The 21,234-nt window shown below is 46.7% G+C and overlaps 1 protein-coding gene across 1 annotated transcript in view; it reads left to right on the top strand.

Annotated features, from left to right (window-relative positions):
• The window catches only part of LOC147082080 (uncharacterized), a 108,686-nt gene that overhangs the window by 13,778 nt on the left and 73,674 nt on the right, over positions 1-21,234 (top strand). The window contains exon 4 of the mRNA XM_085980472.1: positions 9,356-11,099. Coding sequence (XP_085836598.1) covers positions 9,465-11,099 — 1,635 coding nt within the window. The 5' untranslated portion in view covers positions 9,356-9,464. The remainder of the gene's footprint in view (positions 1-9,355; positions 11,100-21,234) is intronic.

Raw genomic sequence — 21,234 nt, 5'->3', positions numbered from 1 at the left:
ACAAATAGATAAAGGTGGCTTAGTCCCTCCAACTGAAAGACTGAGACTCGTGCAACTGAAGCACATCATGACCAATCAAAATATCCGCACAGAGATTAGGCAAAACAGATAGGCGTATATCAGTATACGTATTACCTAGAAGAATCAATTTCACAAGGCAACAACCAGCTACTTGTGAAGTGAGAGTCGTCTGAGCCATACACACCTGATAGGAAACAGGCGAAATTTTCAAATGCTTCTCCTTTGCAAACTGAAGACTTAAAACTCTCGGTGCTGCCCGTATCTATAAGGGCCTTCACTTCCAACCCATTAACTTGGGCTGTAACTATAGCTTTGTTTAGGCCATGAGCAAATGCAGCAGAAATTGATGCAATAAACGCCCTATCTAAAGGCTGAATAGTCACAGAGGAGGTAATTGAACCTGATGATTTACACACACGTGCGTAATGACCTCTCTTGCCGCATTTACTACACACAGCCTCCCGAGCAGGACACTTCAGACGAGGGTGCCGGACGTTCCCACAAAAATAACACTTCTGAATCCTAGAGGCAACAGCCGCTGAAGTAGAAACTGTTTCAGAATCTAGTAAACCACTCCTATTAAGTCCACATAATTCCTTTTCATCCGGAACTGCCGAAACCACAGTCACAGGCCGATTAAAAAGAGCATAAGAATCCGAACTTCTCTGAGCCACATCCAATGTAGAAGCTTGCTCAAAAGCACTCTTAAGATCCAAAGTCTTATTTTCTAACAACCGCTGACGAATTGATCTAGACAGTAATCCACTAATAAAAGCATCCCGTACCGATTCTTCCTTATATTCTTCAGCCGTCACGGCCTTATAATTACAGTTGACACTAAGGCACCGAAGTGCTTGTAAATAAGTATCCAAAGATTCTCCCACCTGCTGCCTACGAGCAGATAGAAGGTGACGTGCAAATACCTCATTCTTTGGTTTAACAAAAATCTTTTCCAATGTAGAAATAGCCACTTCGTAAGTTTTACAGTCCAAAATATACTTATACACATCCGGAGCAATGTAGTTGATCAGCATATTCAGCTTATTTAGAGACTCTTGATACAACATGCCCAAAAAGTTTTTAAATGAACAATACCAGTGTTTCCATTTATCATCCACTCCTGCAGAATTAGGGTCAGCATTGAATCGTTCTGGTTGAAGATATCGCTCCATTCTGACAAAGTTAATAAATTGAAATGAAGAATAGATTTGCCTTTCTAATCTAGGCTTTATTAACTTAAAAATCCTGTAGCACATCTTTCAACACCCAGTCCCAACTAAAGTCTGGAAAGAACTGAATTTAAGATGGCCACCACAAATCACATGACATCAACTACCAATGAGATTACAGCATATATCCCAAGGCAGGAAACAAACAACCAATCACAATACTTCTTACTAAACATAAAGAATAATCACCACAATGATGCAGCCTCGCCCAGTCAATGGAGGTGCCTGATGGGCTGAATGACCTTCTGTGCTGTATCATATTATGGGTCTATGATGCAGCCTCGCCCAGTCAATGGAGGTGCCTGATGGGCTGAATGACCTCCTGTGCTGTATCATATTATGGGTCTATGATGCAGCCTCGCCCAGTCAATGGAGGTGCCTGATGGGCTGAATGACCTTCTGTGCTGTATCATATTATGGGTCTATGATGTAGCCTCGCCCAGTCAATGGAGGTGCCTGATGGGCTGAATGACCTCCTGTGCTGTATCATATTATGGGTCTATGATGCAGCCTCGACTAGTCAATGGAGGTGCCTGATGGGCTGAATGACCTCCTGTGCTGTATCATATTATGGGTCTATGATGCAGCCTCGCCCAGTCAATGAAGGTGCCTGATGGGCTGAATGACCTCCTGTGCTGTATCATATTATGGGTCTATGATGCAGCCTCGCCTAGTCAATGGAGGTGCCTGATGGGCTGAATGACCTCCTGTGCTGTATCATATTATGGGTCTATGATGCAGCCTCGCCCAGTCAATGGAGGTGCCTGATGGGCTGAATGACCTCCTGTGCTGTATCATATTATGGGTCTATGATGCAGCCTCGCCTAGTCAATGGAGGTGCCTGATGGGCTGAATGACCTTCTGTGCTGTATCATATTATGGGTCTATGATGTAGCCTCGCCCAGTCAATGGAGGTGCCTGATGGGCTGAATGACCTCCTGTGCTGTATCATATTATGGGTCTATGATGCAGCCTCGCCCAGTCAGTGGAGGTGCCTGACAGGCTGAATGACCTCCTGTGCTGTATCATATTATGGGTCTATGATGCAGCCTCGCCCAGTCAATGGAGGTGCCTGATGAGGCGATCTCGGCACCGCGATTTCAATCCACCAGCAAATCCCAAGAAGCAGATATTGAAACAATCCAATCTGCCTCCGGCGCTACAGTAATCAGTTACTATGCACCAGAAGCAGCATCATCGGTTCAATATTGGCCAACAATATAGGTGTGGATAGAAAGACAAAAGTTAACCCATTGCTGGAGATTTGCGATCTGCGATCAGGGAGCTAGGACAGGAAGCACACGAGGATCAGTTTTATGGGATGGACAGTGGAGGCCATGACATGGAAAAGAATGCCAGATGAGACTATATCGAATGCTGTGGGAAGGTGAATGATGGACAAGGAAGGGTTACACACCATGGTCACAGTCACAGAGATTGGAGTTTGTGACAGTTCGGGGCAGATTAGATTTACATCGAAACTGCAGCAGAGAAACAGTCCATTCGGCTCTAGTGGTCTATGCTGTGTTTATACTCCACGGGAGCCTCCTCCCACTCTCATTGCATCTTGACACCGTATCCACATAGACGTTCGAGAGCGTTAGACTCGCGACACCAATATTAAATAACATTCAGAACGCCGGAGAACCCACCCTCCTGGAGTGGATTGAGCGAGTTTGTCGCACTCCCCTCACTTCAGAAAGAAATGAGCTCATTCACGTTGGACCTAAAAAGGATCGATCAGAGAATGTTCTAAATGGTTAGAAGTTAGGAACTGTGGATGGGCAGAGAGAACGAGGGGTCCACGTAACCTTAACCGCAGAGCGAGGCCGTTCAGGGGTGATGTTAGAAGTTAGGAACTGTGGATGAGCAGAGAGAACGAGGGGTCCACGTAACCTTAACCGCAGAGCGAGGCCGTTCAGGGGTGATGTTAGAAGTTAGGAACTGTGGATGGGCAGAGAGAACGAGGGGTCCACGTAACCTTAACCGCAGAGCGAGGCCGTTCAGGGGTGATGTTAGAAGTTAGGAACTGTGGAAGGGCAGAGAGAACGAGGGGTCCACGTAACCTTAACCGCAGAGCGAGGCCGTTCAGGGGTGATGTTAGAAGTTAGGAACTGTGGATGGGCAGCGAGAACTAGGGGTCCACGTTACCTTAACCGCAGAGCGAGGCCGTTCAGGGGTGATGTTAGAAGTTAGGAACTGTGGATGGGCAGAGAGAACGAGGGGTCCACGTAACCTTAACCGCAGAGCGAGGCCATTCAGGGGTGATGTTAGAAGTTAGGAACTGTGGATGGGCAGAGAGAACGAGGGGTCCACGTAACCTTAACCGCAGAGCGAGGCCGTTCAGGGGTGATGTTAGAAGTTAGGAACTGTGGATGGGCAGAGAGAACAAGGGGTCCACGTAACCTTAACCGCAGAGCGAGGCCGTTCAGGGGTGATGTTAGAAGTTAGGAACTGTGGATGGGCAGAGAGAACGAGGGGTCCACGTAACCTTAACCGCAGAGCGAGGCCGTTCAGGGGTGATGTTAGAAGGTAGGAACTGTGGATGGGCAGAGAGAACGAGGGGTCCACGTAACCTTAACCGCAGAGCGAGGCCGTTCAGGGGTGATGTTAGAAGTTAGGAACTGTGGATGGGCAGAGAGAACTAGGGGTCCACGTAACCTTAACCGCAGAGCTCGGCCGTTCAGGGGTGATGTTACAAAGCATTTCTTCAGACACAGTGTAGTGGAAATCTAGAACACTCGCCCTCAAGAAGCTGTTGAGGTTCGGTCAATTGAAAATGACAAACTGTGATTGATAGATTTGTGTTAGGCAATGGTATTTAGGGATATGGAACCAAGGCGGGGAGATGGAGTTAAGATACAGCTCAGTCATGATCGAATTGAATGGAGGAACAAGCTGGAGTGAATGAGTGGCCTACTCCTGTTCCGATGTTCCTGTGCCTCTATTTATAAAGCCAATGCTCCCATATACGTTTCTAAAAGCCTTATCGTCCTGTCCTGCCACTGTCAAAGATTTCTGTATCTATACCCCCAAGTTTTTCTGTTCCTGCAACCCTTTTAAATTGTACCAGTTGGTTTAAATTGCATCGCCTCATTCTTCCTTCCAAAATGCAGCATTTCACACTTCTCTGCATTAAATTTCACCGGCCATGTGTCTGCCCATTTCACCAGTGTCTCTATTTCCTCCTGAAGTCTTCTGCTATCCTCCTCACGGTTTACGACTTTTCCGAGATTCGTGTCATCGACAAACTTTTAAACTATGCCCTGTATACCTAAGTCCATGTCACTGAAATAAATCAAAGAGCAGTGGTCCTAATCCCGCCCCCTGGGGACACTGTAAACTTCCCTCCAGTGTGAACAATATCGGTTCACAACTACTGTCTGTTTTCTGTCCCTTCACCAATTTAGTATCCACGCTGCCACTGCTCCTTTAATATCATTGGCTCCAATTTTGTTCACCAGTCTATTATGAGGTACTTTATCAAAGGCCTTCTGAAAGTCCAGAAACAGAACATCAACTGCACTACCTTCATCAACCCTCTCCTATTTCATCCATTGGCTCATTCAAGTCAGCCAGGTTAGATTTGCCTTTAAATAAAATCCATTTTGTCTGTCGCTAATAAACCCATGTTCTTCCAAGTGACGGTTAATTGTGTTTCGGAAATAACACCGATGTTAAGCTGAGTCGCCTGTAGTTATTTGGTTCATCGCACTCTCCTTTTTTGAACAGTGAAGCAACGTTTGCAGCCCTCCCGTCCTCTGGCACCTTTCCCATATCTAAGGATTGGAAGATTGTGGCAGAGTGGGTGACATTTCTACTTTGAGCCCTGCCAACCAATTTAGTACATCGTCCTAATCGATTTATATCCTGTCCAATTTCTCTACCACCTCCTCCTTTACTGTACGATTGGCAGCATCCTCTCCTTTAGTGAATACGGACACAAAGTGTTAATTTAGTACCTCAGCCATGTCCTCTGCTTCCACAAGATTGCCTTTTTGGTCAGTAATCGGCCCCACCTTTCCTTGGACTATTCTTTCACGCTTTATATGTTTATAAAAGGTGTTAGTGTTCCCTATTATGTCACCACTAATCATTTCTCATACATTCTCCCTGCCCCTCTGTTGCTTTTGTGTGTTTATTACACTAGTGGCAGCGTTAGTGAAACAGCAAAGTACTGAATTTTACAAAGACTCAAACTGGTACTGAATTAACAATCGCTTTTACATTTCCACAGTGGGGAAAGGAAAGGCTGCTGATTGATAGTTATAATGCACGGGCACACACACAAATGGAGAATTATGATTGTAAAACAGCAGTCAAATCCACCAGTTGTATATTCATGGTGTTTTCTGAGATCCCAGAGGTTGGGTGATTGGGCAGAAGCGTGGCAGATGCAATATAACGTGGATAAATGCGAGGTTATCCACTTTGGTGTCAAAAACAGAAAGGCAGACTGTTATCTGAATGGCAATAGATTGGGAGAAGGGGAAGTGCAACGAGATCAGGGTGTCCTTGTGCACCAGTCGCTGAAGGTAAGCATGCAGGTGCAGCAGGCGGTGAAGAAGGCAAATGGTATGTTGGCCTTCATAGCAAAAGGGTTTGAGTACAGGAGCAAGGATGTCCTGCTGCAGTTGTACAAGGCCTTGGTGAGACCACACCTTGAGTACTGTGTGCAGTTTTGGTCGCCTTATCTGAGGAAGGATGTTCTTGCCATGGAAGGAGTTCAGCGAAGATTCACAAGGCTGATCCCTGGGATGGCAGGAATGACGTATGAGGAGAGATTGGGTCGATTGGGCTTATACTTGCTGGAGTTTAGAAGAATGAGAGGGGATCTCATCGAAACTTATAAAATTCTGACAGGTCTGGACAAATTAGATGCAGGTAGAATGTTCCTGATGGTCGGAGAGTCCAGAACCAGGGGTCATAGTCTAAGGATAAGGGGTAAGCCATTTAGGACAGAGATGAGGAAGAATTTCTTCACCCAGAGAGTGGTGAACCTGTGGAATTCTCTACCACAGAAGGCGGTTGAGGCCAAGTCTTTAAATATATTCAAGAAGGAGTTAGATATATTTCTTAGAGCTAAAGGTATCAAGGGATATGGGGAGAAGGCAGGGACCGGGTACTGAATTTGGATGATCAGCCATGATCTCATTGAATGGCGGAGCAAGCTCGAGGGGCCGAATGGCCTACTCCTGCTCCTATCTTCTATGTTTCTATGTAAATGGAGCAAGTTTGGGGTTTGATGTGGTAGAAGGCGAACGAGATGAGAACGGAAATAATCTAGAGTAAGAAAAGGCCCAAAAATTAAACAGTCTGGAACAGAACATCAATTTGTCTTCTCTTATCATGGAGAAATCAAATATTTGACACTGTGTTTGAAACAAAGCTTATTTATTCACTGAAATAACAACAGAAAATGCTGGAAATGCTCAGCAGGCCAGGCAGGATCCGTGGAGAGAGAAACAGAGTTAACGTTTCAGGTCTGGGACCCTTCATCAGAACTGGAAAAAGCTGGAGATGTAACAGATATTACTAAGGTAAGAGGCAGGAAAGTTATCCTGGGTGGATCTGAAACAGGAAGGGTGGAAGTTCAGTTGGAATCCACGTGGAATAAGTTGGAACCGGAGACAGGTGCTGAGGAAAGAGATGTGGCTGTGAAACCGAGTCTTGGAAAATGTTGCAAATGGGGATGGCAAAATCATACAGCATGAAAAATGGGAGTAAGGGTTAAAGTCTGAAATTGTTGAACTCCATGTTGAGTCCAGAAGGCTGTAAAGTGCCAAATCGAAAGATGAGGTGCTGTTCCTCGAGCTTTATTTATTCACTATTTAAACAGAATATTAATCTCCAGCGCAGATACAGGGGTTATTAAGATCAGCAGAAACAAACCATGACTACTCGAATGAACATGGTTCAGTCCTCAATCTGATCACAGTAAATCATGTTCCATTCACTAATCTGGTCTTTTACCCAGCATTCCCCGCGGTGGACCACGTGCCGCACCCAGACTACAAGAGCGCAGGCGCGGGAGGGGCCGGTATATTGAGCATGCGCAGTGCGTTACTGGAGATGGAGAGGAGCTGAAGCCGGGAGGGCGATGGTGCAGCGGGTAAAACTCGCGACGGAGGGAGTAATAGACCGGTAGGTAGGTGGGGAGGCTTCATAAACAACTCGTGCAGGAGGCAAGCCCCCAATAATAAGCTGAAGATCCCGTGTTTGCAGTTGTGGGGATTCCTTCCCCTTACAGGTCCAGGTTAACGGCAGCCATCTTTGTAAAGGAGAGCGGAAAGTTTCAGTGCGACGTCGCCCTATGCCTGAGACAAAGAGCCTTGTGTCCAATGCGGGGAATAAAGGCCCACAGCCTCCCCGGGCCCCGACCAAGGGACTGGAGAAACTCTCCCTGCGGATCAGACAATCAGCCGGCGCTGGTCCCGCCCCTCGGGCTCTCCGATTGGTTGGAGGACCCGCCGCCCGCTCACTGCTCCAGCCCTGCCCCTCAGGCTCCCCGATTGGAGGACCTGCCGCCGGCTCGCTCCTCCAGCCCCGCCCCGCTCGCTCCCTATTGGTGGGAAGCTCCCGTCAATCAGGCCGCGGGCCCGGGTGACGTGTCCCCGAGGAGATCACGTGCACCATCCAAGTGCCGCTGCTTGGTCCGGGATCTCCCGATCCACCCCGCGCCATTCTCCACCCAATCGGAGCGGAGAAAACTCACTTCGCATCACCGATCGCGACTCTGGACCCGACACCAAGGCCTTTCCCCGGAATGGCCCTGCGCCGACTCCGTCCGGCAGGATCAGAGTGCGCAGGCGCAGCTCCGAGTGGGGGAGGGGGGTTGGTCTCCTCTGGGCATGCGCGGTCATTACCCTTTGTGACCGGGAGGGGTCGCTGTGCCGGACTCGGCCCAAACCGCCGCTCCGTGTGCGCATGCGCGGACTCTCGGCTGTCAATCAACCAACCACCAGAAGAGGTCGCTGGTGAGACCAGTGAAGAAAGAAAGACTTGCATTTATATAGCGCCTTTCACCACCACCGGACGTCCCAAAGTACTTTACAGCCAATGAAGTACTTTTGAAGTGTAGTCACTGTTGTAATGTAGGAAATGCGGCAGTCAGTTAGCGCACAGCAAGCACCCACAAACAGCAATGTGATAATGACCAGATAATCTATCATTTTTTATGTTGATTGAGGGATAAACATTGGCTCGGACACTGGGGATAATTCCCCTGCTCTTTCCCACATTACAACAGTGACTACTTCATTGGCTGTAAAGCACTTTAGGATATCTGGTGGCACTATATAAATGCAAGTCTTTCTTTCCTGAAATAATGCCATGGGATCTTTTACATCCACCTGAGAGAGCAAACAGGGCCTCAATTTAACATCTCATCCGAAAGACGGCACCTCTGACAGTGCCACACTCCCTCAGCACTGCACTGGAGTGTCAGCCTGGATTTTTGTGCTCAAGTCTCTGGAGTGGGACTATGAACCCACAACTTTCTGACTCAGAGGCGAGAGTGCTACCCACTGAGCCACTGGCTGACACTAAAGAGCAAGCAGTTCTGACAAATTGTCATCGACCTGAAACGTTAACTCTGTTTCTCGCTCCACAGATGCTGCCTGACCTGTTGAGTATTTCCAGCATTTTCTGTTTTTATTAAAGAAACGAGGGAGTGATTGCTGACAGGGAGAATGTTGGGTCGTCCTGCGCATGCGCACCTCCCTGGCGGCTGAGGCGAAACACCGACTCGCCCCCACCTGAGCCGCTCACGCGTACCAGATGTTGAGGCTCCGCATGCACGCCCGATGTTCCAACCGTGGGGTTTTGTGTGCTGAGCATGCGTGTTGCGGACCGATCGGGACGGGCGATTGTAGAGCAGGAGGGAGAGCGCGGGGGCCATGAGCACATGTGCGGGACTCAGAGTCAACAGAGCACTTTCTGCAGAGCCAGGGCCTTGTGGGTATTACAGCCACCATTACTGCTGATCCTTTCAACAACCTGTGCAACAGCTGGGGCCTGAAAATCAGCTTCACTGCCCCTAGGTTCAGAAAGGGGAAAATTAAACAACAGTTTGCCTCTGATCCTTTTCTGATCTCAATTTACAGGGTTATAGAAGTGGAGCAGTTACAGACGGGAAGCTCAGACCAAGCATCACGTCAAGATCTGACAGAGTCGCTGGATTCATCAGGACCTGAATATCATCGGCCTTTGCACATGGAAGGAGAGAGCAGGGATCGCAACGCAGACAAACCGCACACGTGTTCAGTGTGTGGACGCGGATTCAGCCGATCGCCTGACCTGGTGAGACACGTGCACCGTCACACCGGGGAGAAACCGGGTAAAGGTGGGGACAGGGGGAATGGATTCAGTTCCCCGTCTGCATTGGAAGTTCAGCGGCGCAGTCGCACCAGGGACAGTCTGTTCACCTGCTCCGTGTGTGGAAAGGGATTTGTTTGTTCATCCCACCTGCAAACACACCAGGGCGTTCACACTGATGGGAGACCATTTCAGTGTCCTGACTGTGGGAAAAGCCTTAAAAGCCCCGGGGAACTAAAGCAACACCAACTTGTCCACACTGATGAGAGCCCATTTCAATGTTCTGACTGTGGGAAGAGCTTTAAAAGCGCTCACTATCTGAAGGGACACCAGCTTGTTCACACTGATGAGAGACCATTTCAGTGTCCTAACTGTGGGAAGATCTTTAAAAGCCCCGGGGAACTAAAGCAACACCAACTTGTTCACACTGACGAGAGACCCTTTAAATGTTCTGACTGTGGGAAGAGCTTTAAAAGCTCTGGGGAGCTGAAGGGACACCAGCGACTTCACACTGGGGAGAGACTCATGCAATGTTCTGAGTGTGGGAATAGTTTTAAAAGCTCCGGGGCGCTCAAGAAACACCAACACCTACACACTGGGGAGAGGCTGTTCACCTGCTCCGTGTGTGGGAAGGGATTCACTGTGTCATCCAACCTGCTGGCACATCAACGAGTTCACACTGGGGAGAGACCGTTCACTTGCTCTGTGTGTGGGAAGGGATTCACTCGGTCATCCCACCTGCTGACACATCAGCAAGTTCACACTGACGCGAGGCCCTTTAAATGTTCTGACTGTGGGATGAGCTTTAAAAGCTCCAAGGAGCTGAAGAGACACCAGCGAGTTCACACTGGGGAGAGGCCGTTCACCTGCTTAGTGTGTGGGAAGGGATTCACTCGGTCATCCAACCTGCTGACACATCAGCGAGTTCACACTGACGAGAGGCCCTTTAAATGTTCTGACTGTGGGAAGAGCTTTAAAAGCTCCAGGGAGCTGAAGAGACACCGGCGAGTTCACACTGGGGAGAGGCCGTTCACCTGCTCAGTGTGTGGGAAGGGATTCACTCAGTTATCCAGCCTGCTGGTACACCGGCGAGTTCACACTGACGAGAGGCCCTTTAAATGTTCTGACTGTGGGAAGAGCTTTAAAAGCTCCGGGGATCTGAAGAGACACCAATACCTACACACTGGGGAGAGGCTGTTCACCTGCTCCGTGTGTGGGAAGGGATTCGCTCTGTCCTCGAACCTGCTGGTACACCAGCGAGTTCACACTGACGAGAGGCCCTTTAAATGTTCTGACTGTGGGAAGAGTTTTAAAAGCTCCCGGGAGCTCAAGAGTCACCAACACCTACACACTGGGGAGAGGCCGTTCACCTGCTCCGTGTGTGGTAAGGGATTCATTAATTCATCCTACCTGCTGTTACATCAGCGAGTTCACACTGGGGAGAGACCGTTCACCTGCTCCGTGTGTGGGAAGGGATTCACTCGGTCATCCAACCTGCTGACACACCAGCGACTTCACACTGATCATAGAATCTAACAGCACAGAAGGAGGTGATTCGGCCCATCGTGTCTTTGAAAGAGCTGTCCAATTTAGTCCCACACCCCAGCTTTATCCCCAGAACTCTGCAAACTAGTCCTCTTCAAGGACTCGTCCAATTACTGTTTGAAAGTTCCTGTGGAACCTGATTCCAGCATCCTTTCAGATGGTGCGTTCCAGATCTGAACAACCCTCTGTATGAAAACAATTCTCCTCATTTCACCTATAGTTCTTTTAGTAACTATCTGTGACCTTTGGTTACCGACCCACTTGCCAGAGTGAACAGTTTCTCCCTACTTGCTCGATCAAAACCCATCATTTTGAACACCTCTATTAGGTCTCCTCTTAACCTTCTCTGCTCTAAGGGGAACAATCCCAGCTTCTCCAGTCTCTCCACATAACTGAAGTCCCTCATCCCTGGTACCATCCTGGCCGACCTCCTCTGCACCCTCTCCAAGGCCTTGACATCCTTCCTAAAGTGTGGTGCCCAGAACTGTACACAAGACTCCAGCTGAGGCCAAAACCCTGCAGCTGTACAAAACCCTGGTTAGACCACAGCTGGAGCACTGTGAGCAGTTCTGGGCATCACACCTTAGGAAGGATATATTGGCCTTGGAGGGAGTGCAGCGTAGGTTTACCAGAATGATACCTGGACTTCAAGGGTTAAGTTACGAGGAGAGATTACACAAATTAGGGTTGTATTCCCTGGAATTTAGAAAGTTAAGGGGTGATCTGATCGAAGTTTTCAGGAAATTAAGGGGAACAGATAGGGTAGATAGAGAGAAACTATTTCCGCTGGTTGGGGATTCTAGGACTGGGGGCATAGTCTATAAATTAGAGCCAGACCTTTCAGGAGTGAAATTAGGAAACACTTCTACACACAAAGGGTGGTAGAAGTTTGGAACTCTTCCGCAAACAGCAATTGATGCTCGATCAATTGTTAATTTTAAATCTGAGATTGATAGGTTTTTGTTAACCAAAGGTATTAAGGGATATGGGCCAAAGGCGGGTGTATGGAGTTAGGTCGCAGATCAGCCATGATCTCATTGAATGGCGGAACAGGCTCGAGGGCCTGAATGGCCTCCTCCTGTCCTATGTTCCTAACTAGTGATTTGTAAAGGTTTAGTGTAACTTCCTTGTTTTTGTATTCAATGGTGTGGAGATGCCGGAGTTGGACTGGGGTGGACAAATGTAAGAAGTCACACAACACCAGGTTGTAGTCCAACAGTTTTATTTGAAATCACAAGCTTTCGGAGCGCTGCTCCTTCGTCAGGTGAAGTGGAGATGTGCTGCCTTCCTTTAGGAATTTATGTTAGTTTTCCAGTTAATTCAGGGGTTTGAGTAATTTGGGTCGATTTCCATTGTGTGCCGCCACCTAGTGGATATTTGGTACCTAGCAAGTGCAGTAAAGCGCAGTAAAGCACAGTAAAGTAAACTACTATATATCACAGACCTGCAGCCACACATGGTCTGGGAAGTTATAAGAACATAAGAAATAGGAGCAGGAGTAGGCCAATCGGCCCCTCGAGCCTGCTCCACCATTCAATAAGATCATGGCTGATCTGATCCTAACCTCAAATCTTCTATCACTCTCCATCCACCCGAACCCATGTGATCTCCCGGGAGAGGCGAAAAACCAGATAAAAAACCCAATGGCCAATTTGGGAGAAAAAAATCTGGGAAATTCCTCTCCGACCCATCTAGGCGATCGAAATTCGTCCAGGAGATCACTCTGTCCCTATATTTTCTACAGTACTTCCCTTCTGTAAAGGCCATCTCCACCCCAGCCAGGAACAGGAATAAAACCATCTCCTGAAATCTAACACAGAATTAGAACACAGTAGGAGCAGAACCAGGCTACACGGCCCCTGGGCCCACTCCACTACCCATAGGGCCATGACCATTCCGAACCTAGACTCATGTCCAATTTCCTGCCCGCTCCCCGTAACCCTTAATTCCCTTTACTTCTAGGAAACTATCTATTTCTGTTTTAAATTTATTTAATGATGTAGCTTCCACAGCTTTCTGGGGCAGTAAATTCCACAAACCTACCACCCTCTGAGTGAAGAAGTTTCTCCTCATCTCAGTTTTGAAAGAGCAGCCCCTTATTCTAAGATTATGCCCCCTAGTTCTAGTTTCACCCATCATTGGGAACATCCTCACCGCATCCACCCGATCAAGCCCCTTCACAATCTTATATGTTTCAATAAGATCGCCTCTCATTCTTCTGAACTGCAATGAGTAGAGTCCAAATCTACTCAACCTCTCCTCATATGACCACCCCCTCATCCCCGGGATTAACCGAGTGAACCTTCTTTGTACTGACTCGAGAGCAAGTATGTCTTTTCTTAAGTATGGACACCAAAACTGTATGCAGTATTCCAGGTGCGGTCTCACCAATACCTTGTACAACTGCAGCAATTCCTCCCTGTTTTTATATTCCATCCCCCAGCAATAAAAGCCAACATTCCATTGGCCTTCTTGACCACTTGCTGCACCTGCATACTAACTTTTTGAGTTTCGTGCACCAGGACCCCCAGATCCCTTTGTATTCTTGTCACGCTCCAGCCTTGGACACTATTTGTCTGTAAGGACTTGAGAATGTTATAGATGATTAGTGTACACTATATTTTGCAGAAAATGTTTAGTTTGTAACTTTTCTCTGTAAGCAAACTTACACAGCTAGCCGTGAAGTGCTCGCTCTCTGTCTAGCTGGTTAACTTGTAGCTGTATTTTGATGCACTATGTACAGGGCTAATTTAAAGAGAATGCCTTTCAGTTTGCTAAATGTATATTCACAGTAAGCTGTGTGTCCACGTGTTTTGGTAATTTACATGCCAAATGTACTGTGTTGCTCAGGCGTACCTAAATTTGTGTATGTATATCAGTTATGTGCTTGTATACTAATGTGTGCTTCCATTTCTGTATTGTATTTCAGTTTCACAATAAGAATCTTTCAGTAAAGTTTACAAGAAAAGTCAAGCCTTGTGATTTTTATGGGAAGATATCAAGTTGTTAGCTACCTGTCTAGCTCTGCATAGGAACACGCTGCAAGGGCAGAATAGGAGAGAGGCATAAAGACACAGCTTATATAGTCAGAGAATAATGTCAGATGATTACAGGTAATCTTTCTAACTGCCATTTATCACACCTCGGCAGAGAGATAATCACAGCGATCAAAGGTGTGAATGGTGTCCAAACAGGTTAGTCAAGAAAACATTACATCAAAGAACAATGAGGTGGGGTCACAAGGGGTCAAATGTTGCAGATGCTGGGGTCTGTATTAAAAACAAAAAAGACAAAAAAACATTTTTTTGCTGGAAATCACAGCAGGTCCGGCCACATCTGTGTAGAGAGAACAAGCCAACGACGACTCGACTCTGGGTGACCCTACGTCAGGTGGGGTTACATGTAGCGTGACATGAACCCAAGATCGCGGTCGAGGCCGTCCTCATGAGTGCGGAACTTGGCTATCAGTTTCTGCTCGACAATTTTACGTTGTGTGTCTCGAAGGCCGCCTTGGAGAATGCTTACCTGAAGATCGGAGGTTGAATGTCCTTGACTGCTGAAGTGTTCCCCGACTGGGAGGGAACACTCCTGCCTGGCGATTGTTGCGCGGTGTCCGTTCATCCGTTATCGCAGTGTCTGCATGGTCTCGCCGATGTACCATGCTCCGGGGCATCCTTTCTCCAGTCCCTTGTTCAGGGCCCGGGGCCCGGGGAGGCTGTGGGCCTTTATTCCCCGCATTGGACACAAGGCTCTTTGTCTCACAACACACTGGCTCAGGTTTTAATAGAGACTTTTTAAATTCATCAATAAAAGCAGATAAATCTCGTGGAACAAAATATTTAACATTTGGGAGTAAAAATACTGTTATTTTTCCTCTGTGGAATTTGTTAGTTTCAGACAATAACAACGATTTGTATTTATAGAACGTATTTAATGTAGTAAAATGTCCCAACATGCTTCACGGGAGCGTTACAAAACAAAATTTGACACCAGGTACAAACCAAGCATATTCCCATAAGGAGGAACGATGGGGCGTCCAAAGCTCAAGCTCCCTGGATGACAAAGGATGTAGACGTTAGAATAAAACAGAAAAAGGAGGTTTACGACAAATGTGAGGTACAGAATACAGTCAAAAACCAGGAGAATACAGAGAGTGGGGGGAAATTGAAAAAGGATATATGAAAGAAAGACTTGCATTTATATAGCGCCTTTCACAACCACCAAACATCTCAAAGCTCTTTACAGCCAATTAAATACTCTTGAAGTGGAGTCGTTGTTGTAATGTGGGAAACACGGCAGCCAATTTGTGCTCAGCAAGCTCCCACAAACAGCATTGTGATAATAACCAGGTAATCTGTTTTTGTTATGTTGGTTGAGGGATAAATATTGGCCAGGACACCGGGGATAACTCCCCTACTCTTCTTCAAAAGAGTGCCATGGGATCTTTTACATCCACCTGAGAGAGCAGACGGGGCCTCAATTTAAAGTCTCATCAGAAACAGTGCCGCACTCCCTCAGCACTGCACTGGAGTGTCAGCCTAGCTTTATGTGCTCAAGTCCCTGGAGTGCGGACTAGAACCCACAACCTTCTGACTCAGAGAGCAAGTGTGCTACCCACTGAGCCACAGCTGGCACAAGGGCGAGAATACAAGAAAAAATTAGTGGGTAATGTAAAAGGGAACCCAAAAATCTTTTATAAACGTATGAATAGTAAAAGGATAGTTAAAGGAATGGTGGGGCCGATTAGGGACCAAATAGGAGCTCATCATACGGAGGCAGAGGGCGTGGCTGAGGTACTGAATGAGTACTTAGCATCTGTCTTCACAAAAGAAGAGGATGAAGTTAATGTCACAGTAGAGGAGGGGGGGGAGTAGAGAAATTGGATAAAAATGGATAGAAAGGAGGTGCTAAATAGGTTGTCATCACTCAAAGTTAACAAGTCACCCAGTCCAGGTGGATGCATCCTAGATTGCAGAGGGAAGCTAGGGTGGAGATAGCAGAACCTCCGACCACAATTTTTCAATCTCCCTCAGATATATGGGAGTGGTGCCAGAGGACTGGAGGATTGCAAATGTTACACCCTGTTTAAAAAAAGGGAAGAGGGATAAACCTGGTAACTACAGGCCAATCAGTCTAATGTCAGTGGTGGGTGAACGACTCGAGACCATTGTCAAGGACAAAATTAATTCTCACTTGGAGAAGCATGGGTTAATAAGGGGCAGCCAGTATGGATTTGTTAAAGGTAAATCGTGTCTGACTAACCTGATTTGAGTTCTCGGATGAAGTAACAGGGTTGATGAAGGTAGTGCAGCAGATATTGTATATATGGACTTTCAAAAGGCATTTGATAAAATACCACATAAGAGACTTACTCTGACAATAGAAGCAGAGGGAATTAAAGGACTGATGGTAATTTGGGTATATAATTGGCTAAGGGAGAGGAGGCGGTGAGCAGTGCTGAGGGATGTTTTTCTGACTGGAGGGAAGTATGCAGTGGGCTCCCCCAGGGGTCGGGATTAGGACCATTGCTTTTCTTGTTATATATAACTGACCTGGACTTGGGTATAGGTGAACAATTTCAAAGTTTACGGATGATACTATTTACTAAGTTGCCAAGTTTTGTGAGTGTAGTAGTAGCAGACTTCAGAAGGACAGAGACAGACTGTGAAATGAGCAGACACAAGGCAGATGACATTAAATGAGGATAAGTGTGAAGTGATGCACTTTGGGTGAAAGATTGAAAGGCGATCTTATTGAAACATATAAGATTGTGAAGGGGTTGGATCGGGTGGATGCGGGATGTTCCCGATGATGGGTGAAACTAGAACGAGGGGGCATAGTCTTAGAATAAGGGGCTGCTCTTTCAAAACTGAGATGAGGAGGAACTACTTCACTCAGAGGGTGGTAGGTCCATGGAATATGCTGCCCCAAAAAGCTGTAGAAGCTGCATCATTACATAAATTTAAAACAGAAATAGACAGTTTCCTAGAAGTAAAGGGAATTAAGGGTTACGAGGAGCGGGCAGGAATTTGGACATGAGTCTAGGTTCGGATCGGTCATGGCCCTGTGGGTAGTGGAGCGGGCCCAGGGGCTGTGTAGCCTGATCCTGGTTCGTGTAGCCTGCTCCTGGTTCGTGTGTCTAATTCTGTTACATTCAGGAGATGGTTCTGTGATAGTAGATTGGCGGTTAGGATCAGATCAGCCATGATCTTATTGAATGGCGGAGTAGGCTCGAGGGGCCGATCGGCCTACTCCTGCTCCTATTTCTTCTGTTCTTATGACCTTCGTCTGAAGAATCGATCTCCTTGAGGTGCTGCCGAATTGCAGGTAAGTTCGTTTCTAACTCGTCGCCACTGTTGTATCCGTGTGTTAATGAAGACCCGGAAAGCAGGAGTTGATTTAACAAGTGTTTACTGAACAAAGTCTGGAGGTGAACTAAACTATACAAGACGCTATACAGCCTTATGTACCCGAGTGGTCACTACCGGTACTACAGTACACAGGGGCCTCAAAAAAACATCGTTCCTCTTAAAGGTACATACACCACAGGTACAATATTAGGAATCGACATTCTCGAACAATTGGGAGCGTTAATCGACAAACCAAAGATAAAGGGGGAATGGTAATCTTAGCTTGTTACCAGAAACAATGTAAGGAATTGAAACAGAAGGGAGAGATAAAGAAGGAAAAAGATCGAATTTGCAGGCGAACCAATCTGAAAACTCAGCAAAGGAGGGAAAAGGGATTTGGAAAGTCAGGAAAAGCTGCTGAGTCACCGATTTAAAAAGAAAAAAAGAGAAACTTAAAGCTTTACCAACATGGAAGTTATCATCTGTGCCCAGACAAATAAAACACAAGATTTGCTGAGTGAAAGGAACCTTAAAAATATGCTGGAATTTCAGTTTGTATGAGAGTGTGTGTTAAAGTGTGAAACTTTTCCTGACTATGAATGTTTAAGAATTACAGTATTTCTTTTGTCTGAAAGTCTGTCTTTAAAAGAAAGATTCTATCATGTTTGTTTTAGCTCCACTCACTTCTCTGTGTTAAAAAAACATTTAACCCTTTTGTCGTCTTGGATTTTGGAAGTTTTAAGAATGTGCGAATAAGATTGTGCCCCCAGAATTGATAAAAAATACTTTGAACTAATTTAAGTTAAGCTGGTGAGTAAAAACTGAGAAGACCAACAGAAATACTGCATACAGTTTTGGTGTCCATACTTAAGAAAAGACATACTTGCTTTCGAGGCAGTACAAAGAAGCTTCACTCGGTTAATCCCGGGGATGAGGGGGGGGGACATATGAGGAGAGGTTGAGTAGATTGGGACTCTTCTCATTGGAGTTCAGAAGAATGAGAGGCGATCTTATTGAAACATATAAGATTGTGAAGGGGCTTGATCGGGTGGATGCAGTGAGGATGTTCCCAATGATGGGTGAAACTAGAACTAGGGGGCATAATCTTAGAATAAGGGGCTGCTCTTTCAAAACTGAGATGAGGAGAAACTTCTTCACTCAGAGGGTGGTAGGTCTGTGGAATTTGCTGCCCCAGAGAGCTGTGGAAGCTACGTCATTAAATAAATTTAAAGCAGAAATAGAGAGTTTCCTAGAAGGGAATTAGGGGTTACGTGGAGTGGGCAGGAAATTGGACATGAGTCTAGGTTCGGAACGGTCATGGCCCTGTGGGTGGCGGAGCGGGCCCAGGGGCCGTGTAGCCTGGTCCTGCTCCTACTTCTTGTGTTCTAATTCTGTGTTAGATTTCAGGAGATGGTTCTATTCACAGGGATTAGTGGAGACCTCGGGAACAGGCTGCCAGCTAGGAGTCCTTCAAGAGTAAATTGGGCCTGTTCCTGGCTGGGGTGGAGATCACCTTTTACAGAAGGTAAGTACTGCAGGAAATACAGGGACAGAGTGATCTCCTGGACGAGTTTCAATCGCCTAGATGGGTCGGAGAGGAATTTCCCAGATTTTTTCTCCCAAATTGGCCATTGGGTTTTTTATCTGGTTTTTCGCCTCTCCCGGGAGATCACATGGGTTCGGGTGGGATGGAGAGCGGAAGTAGATTTGAGGTTAGGATCAGATCAGCCATGATCTTATTGAATGGCGGAGCAGGCTCGAGGGGCCGATTGGCCTACTCCTGCTCCTATTTCTTATGTTCTTAAAGTTTGTTTAACAAAAGATTAAGTTTCAGTCTAAGATTTAACCTTGGAGTCGCGGTTGCTATGGTGAAATCTTCCAAAGCAGTTTGATTTGATTTGTTTAAATGTGAAAAACTAATTTTTCTCCAGTTATATTCAATGTTTTTACAGTATTTTGGAAAGATATCTGAAGAAAGGACAATAAGAAATACGACGTAATTTACTGTTTTCTGCAAGAATGTGCTATTTTGTTTTGTTTTATCTGTTCACTGTTTTACAAAAGATAAGCTTCAGCCTTGAAGTTACAGTTGCCAATGTGCTTGGAAGAAAATTGTTTCTTTGTTAATGTGGCTTCTTGCTTTGTTTTCCAAGTTAGTTTAAAAGAAATTGATCTGGATTAAATTGGAGTTATGAGGTTAATTAATCTACTAAAACCAGACTTCCATTGTGGCCACGGTGAAATTCTGGTTGGTGTAAATTGGTGTAGTCCGAATTGAATAAGATAACTCTGCTCCGCAAGAACATCCGATAGTGACAGGTCCCTCTACAATATTTAATTGACTACGGTACTGGGAGCCCTACAGAATGCGGGACTAATGGTAAACCCTAGAAAGGTACAGGTAGGGAAGGACGAAGTAATCTACCTAGGATACATAATAACACAAGGGAAGAGACAAATGCCCGAAGACAGATGGGAGGGGCACTAGGACCAAGAGGAAAGCTAGAAGGAAGGGACCACGCCAGAGAGGGGAGGGGGTCAAGCAGGTACTAGGGCTATTTAATTATTGCCAGAACTTTATCCCAGAATATGCAGAAATGGCCCAGCCTATACAAGATCTGATCAAAGGGGGGAAACCATCCCAGGAGCTGGTGGACTGGGGCCCCGACCATGAAACAGCTATTGATCAGTGGTGATACGTGTGCATGTGTGGATATGAATGGTGTGGGACGATGGAAACACTGGTCCCAACTGAAACGAATCTAACACACCCCATTCGGGGGCCTATATCGAATTAACAGAATGAAGGAACTATGCAGAAGACTTGTGATCCTAATACTTTGCAGAGCAACCCCCATGAATAAAAAAACAGAAGCGACGCATCTCAACAGGGGGGCGAGTAAAGTTCAAACCCAGCATGGCCGTGGAAGGACACTACCGAGTCCAAAGATCTGAATACCGGGATGACATCCTCTCCCCGATACACGACCAATGGGGTCAGGAGGAGAAGACAGACATGGGGAAATGGATAATCTGTACGGGCGGACATTCTTAGAGACACAGTCAGAAAGCTGCTGCAGGGGCAGGCAGACACAAAGGAGCTGTGCGGGAAGGTGATGGGGCAGCAGGGAGCTTAGCCAAAGGGATTATAGTCCTGGAGGGCCATGCTGCCACCATTAATCACCTAATCGATCGAGAATTTGATTCTGAAAGAACGGAGGTCCAAAGGGATCTTTGCCATGCTTACGGGGGATGGATGGTTGAACCTTGACCAAATACACCGAGGCGAAGTCCCAGATTGGATAAACAGTACCCACCTGTTCCACCTAGCACAACACCCAGGGTCGCTAGACGCGTGCACCTTGAAGGGAATGACTCGGGTCTTTCCCGTGACAGGTGCGTGCACAGACTCACATTCGGCCCTGGTGAGAATGGTCCTAATGATTCCGGTGATGGCAAGGGGAGAATCGGGACCATATCTCCAGGTTGAGGTAGAGAACTTGGGACTCATCCGGGGCGAGGACTACATGCGGTACTACCCTATGGGATCAAACGGAACGGAACCATGAGAGGGGTCTCATAAACAGGGTGCCGCAGGGTAGGAAGCCTAACTATATGTCCACATCCAGTAGGCTGGGGAAGTGAGGATGGGTGCGGATTCAACCAAACAATCAGTTGTGCCCTTGAAATAAGCCCATCAGAGTGCGAACGCACACACTCAGCCTACCGCGGAAAGGGGGAATACTGCGTAATCACAAATCAGTGAACATATG

The sequence above is a fragment of the Somniosus microcephalus genome, unplaced genomic scaffold, assembly GCF_052327205.1.
Source record: "Somniosus microcephalus isolate GS21.2 unplaced genomic scaffold, FLI_Smic_1.0 scaffold185, whole genome shotgun sequence".
Taxonomy (NCBI): Eukaryota; Metazoa; Chordata; class Chondrichthyes; order Squaliformes; family Somniosidae; genus Somniosus; species Somniosus microcephalus.
This window is presented reverse-complemented; position numbering and strand designations above follow the sequence as displayed.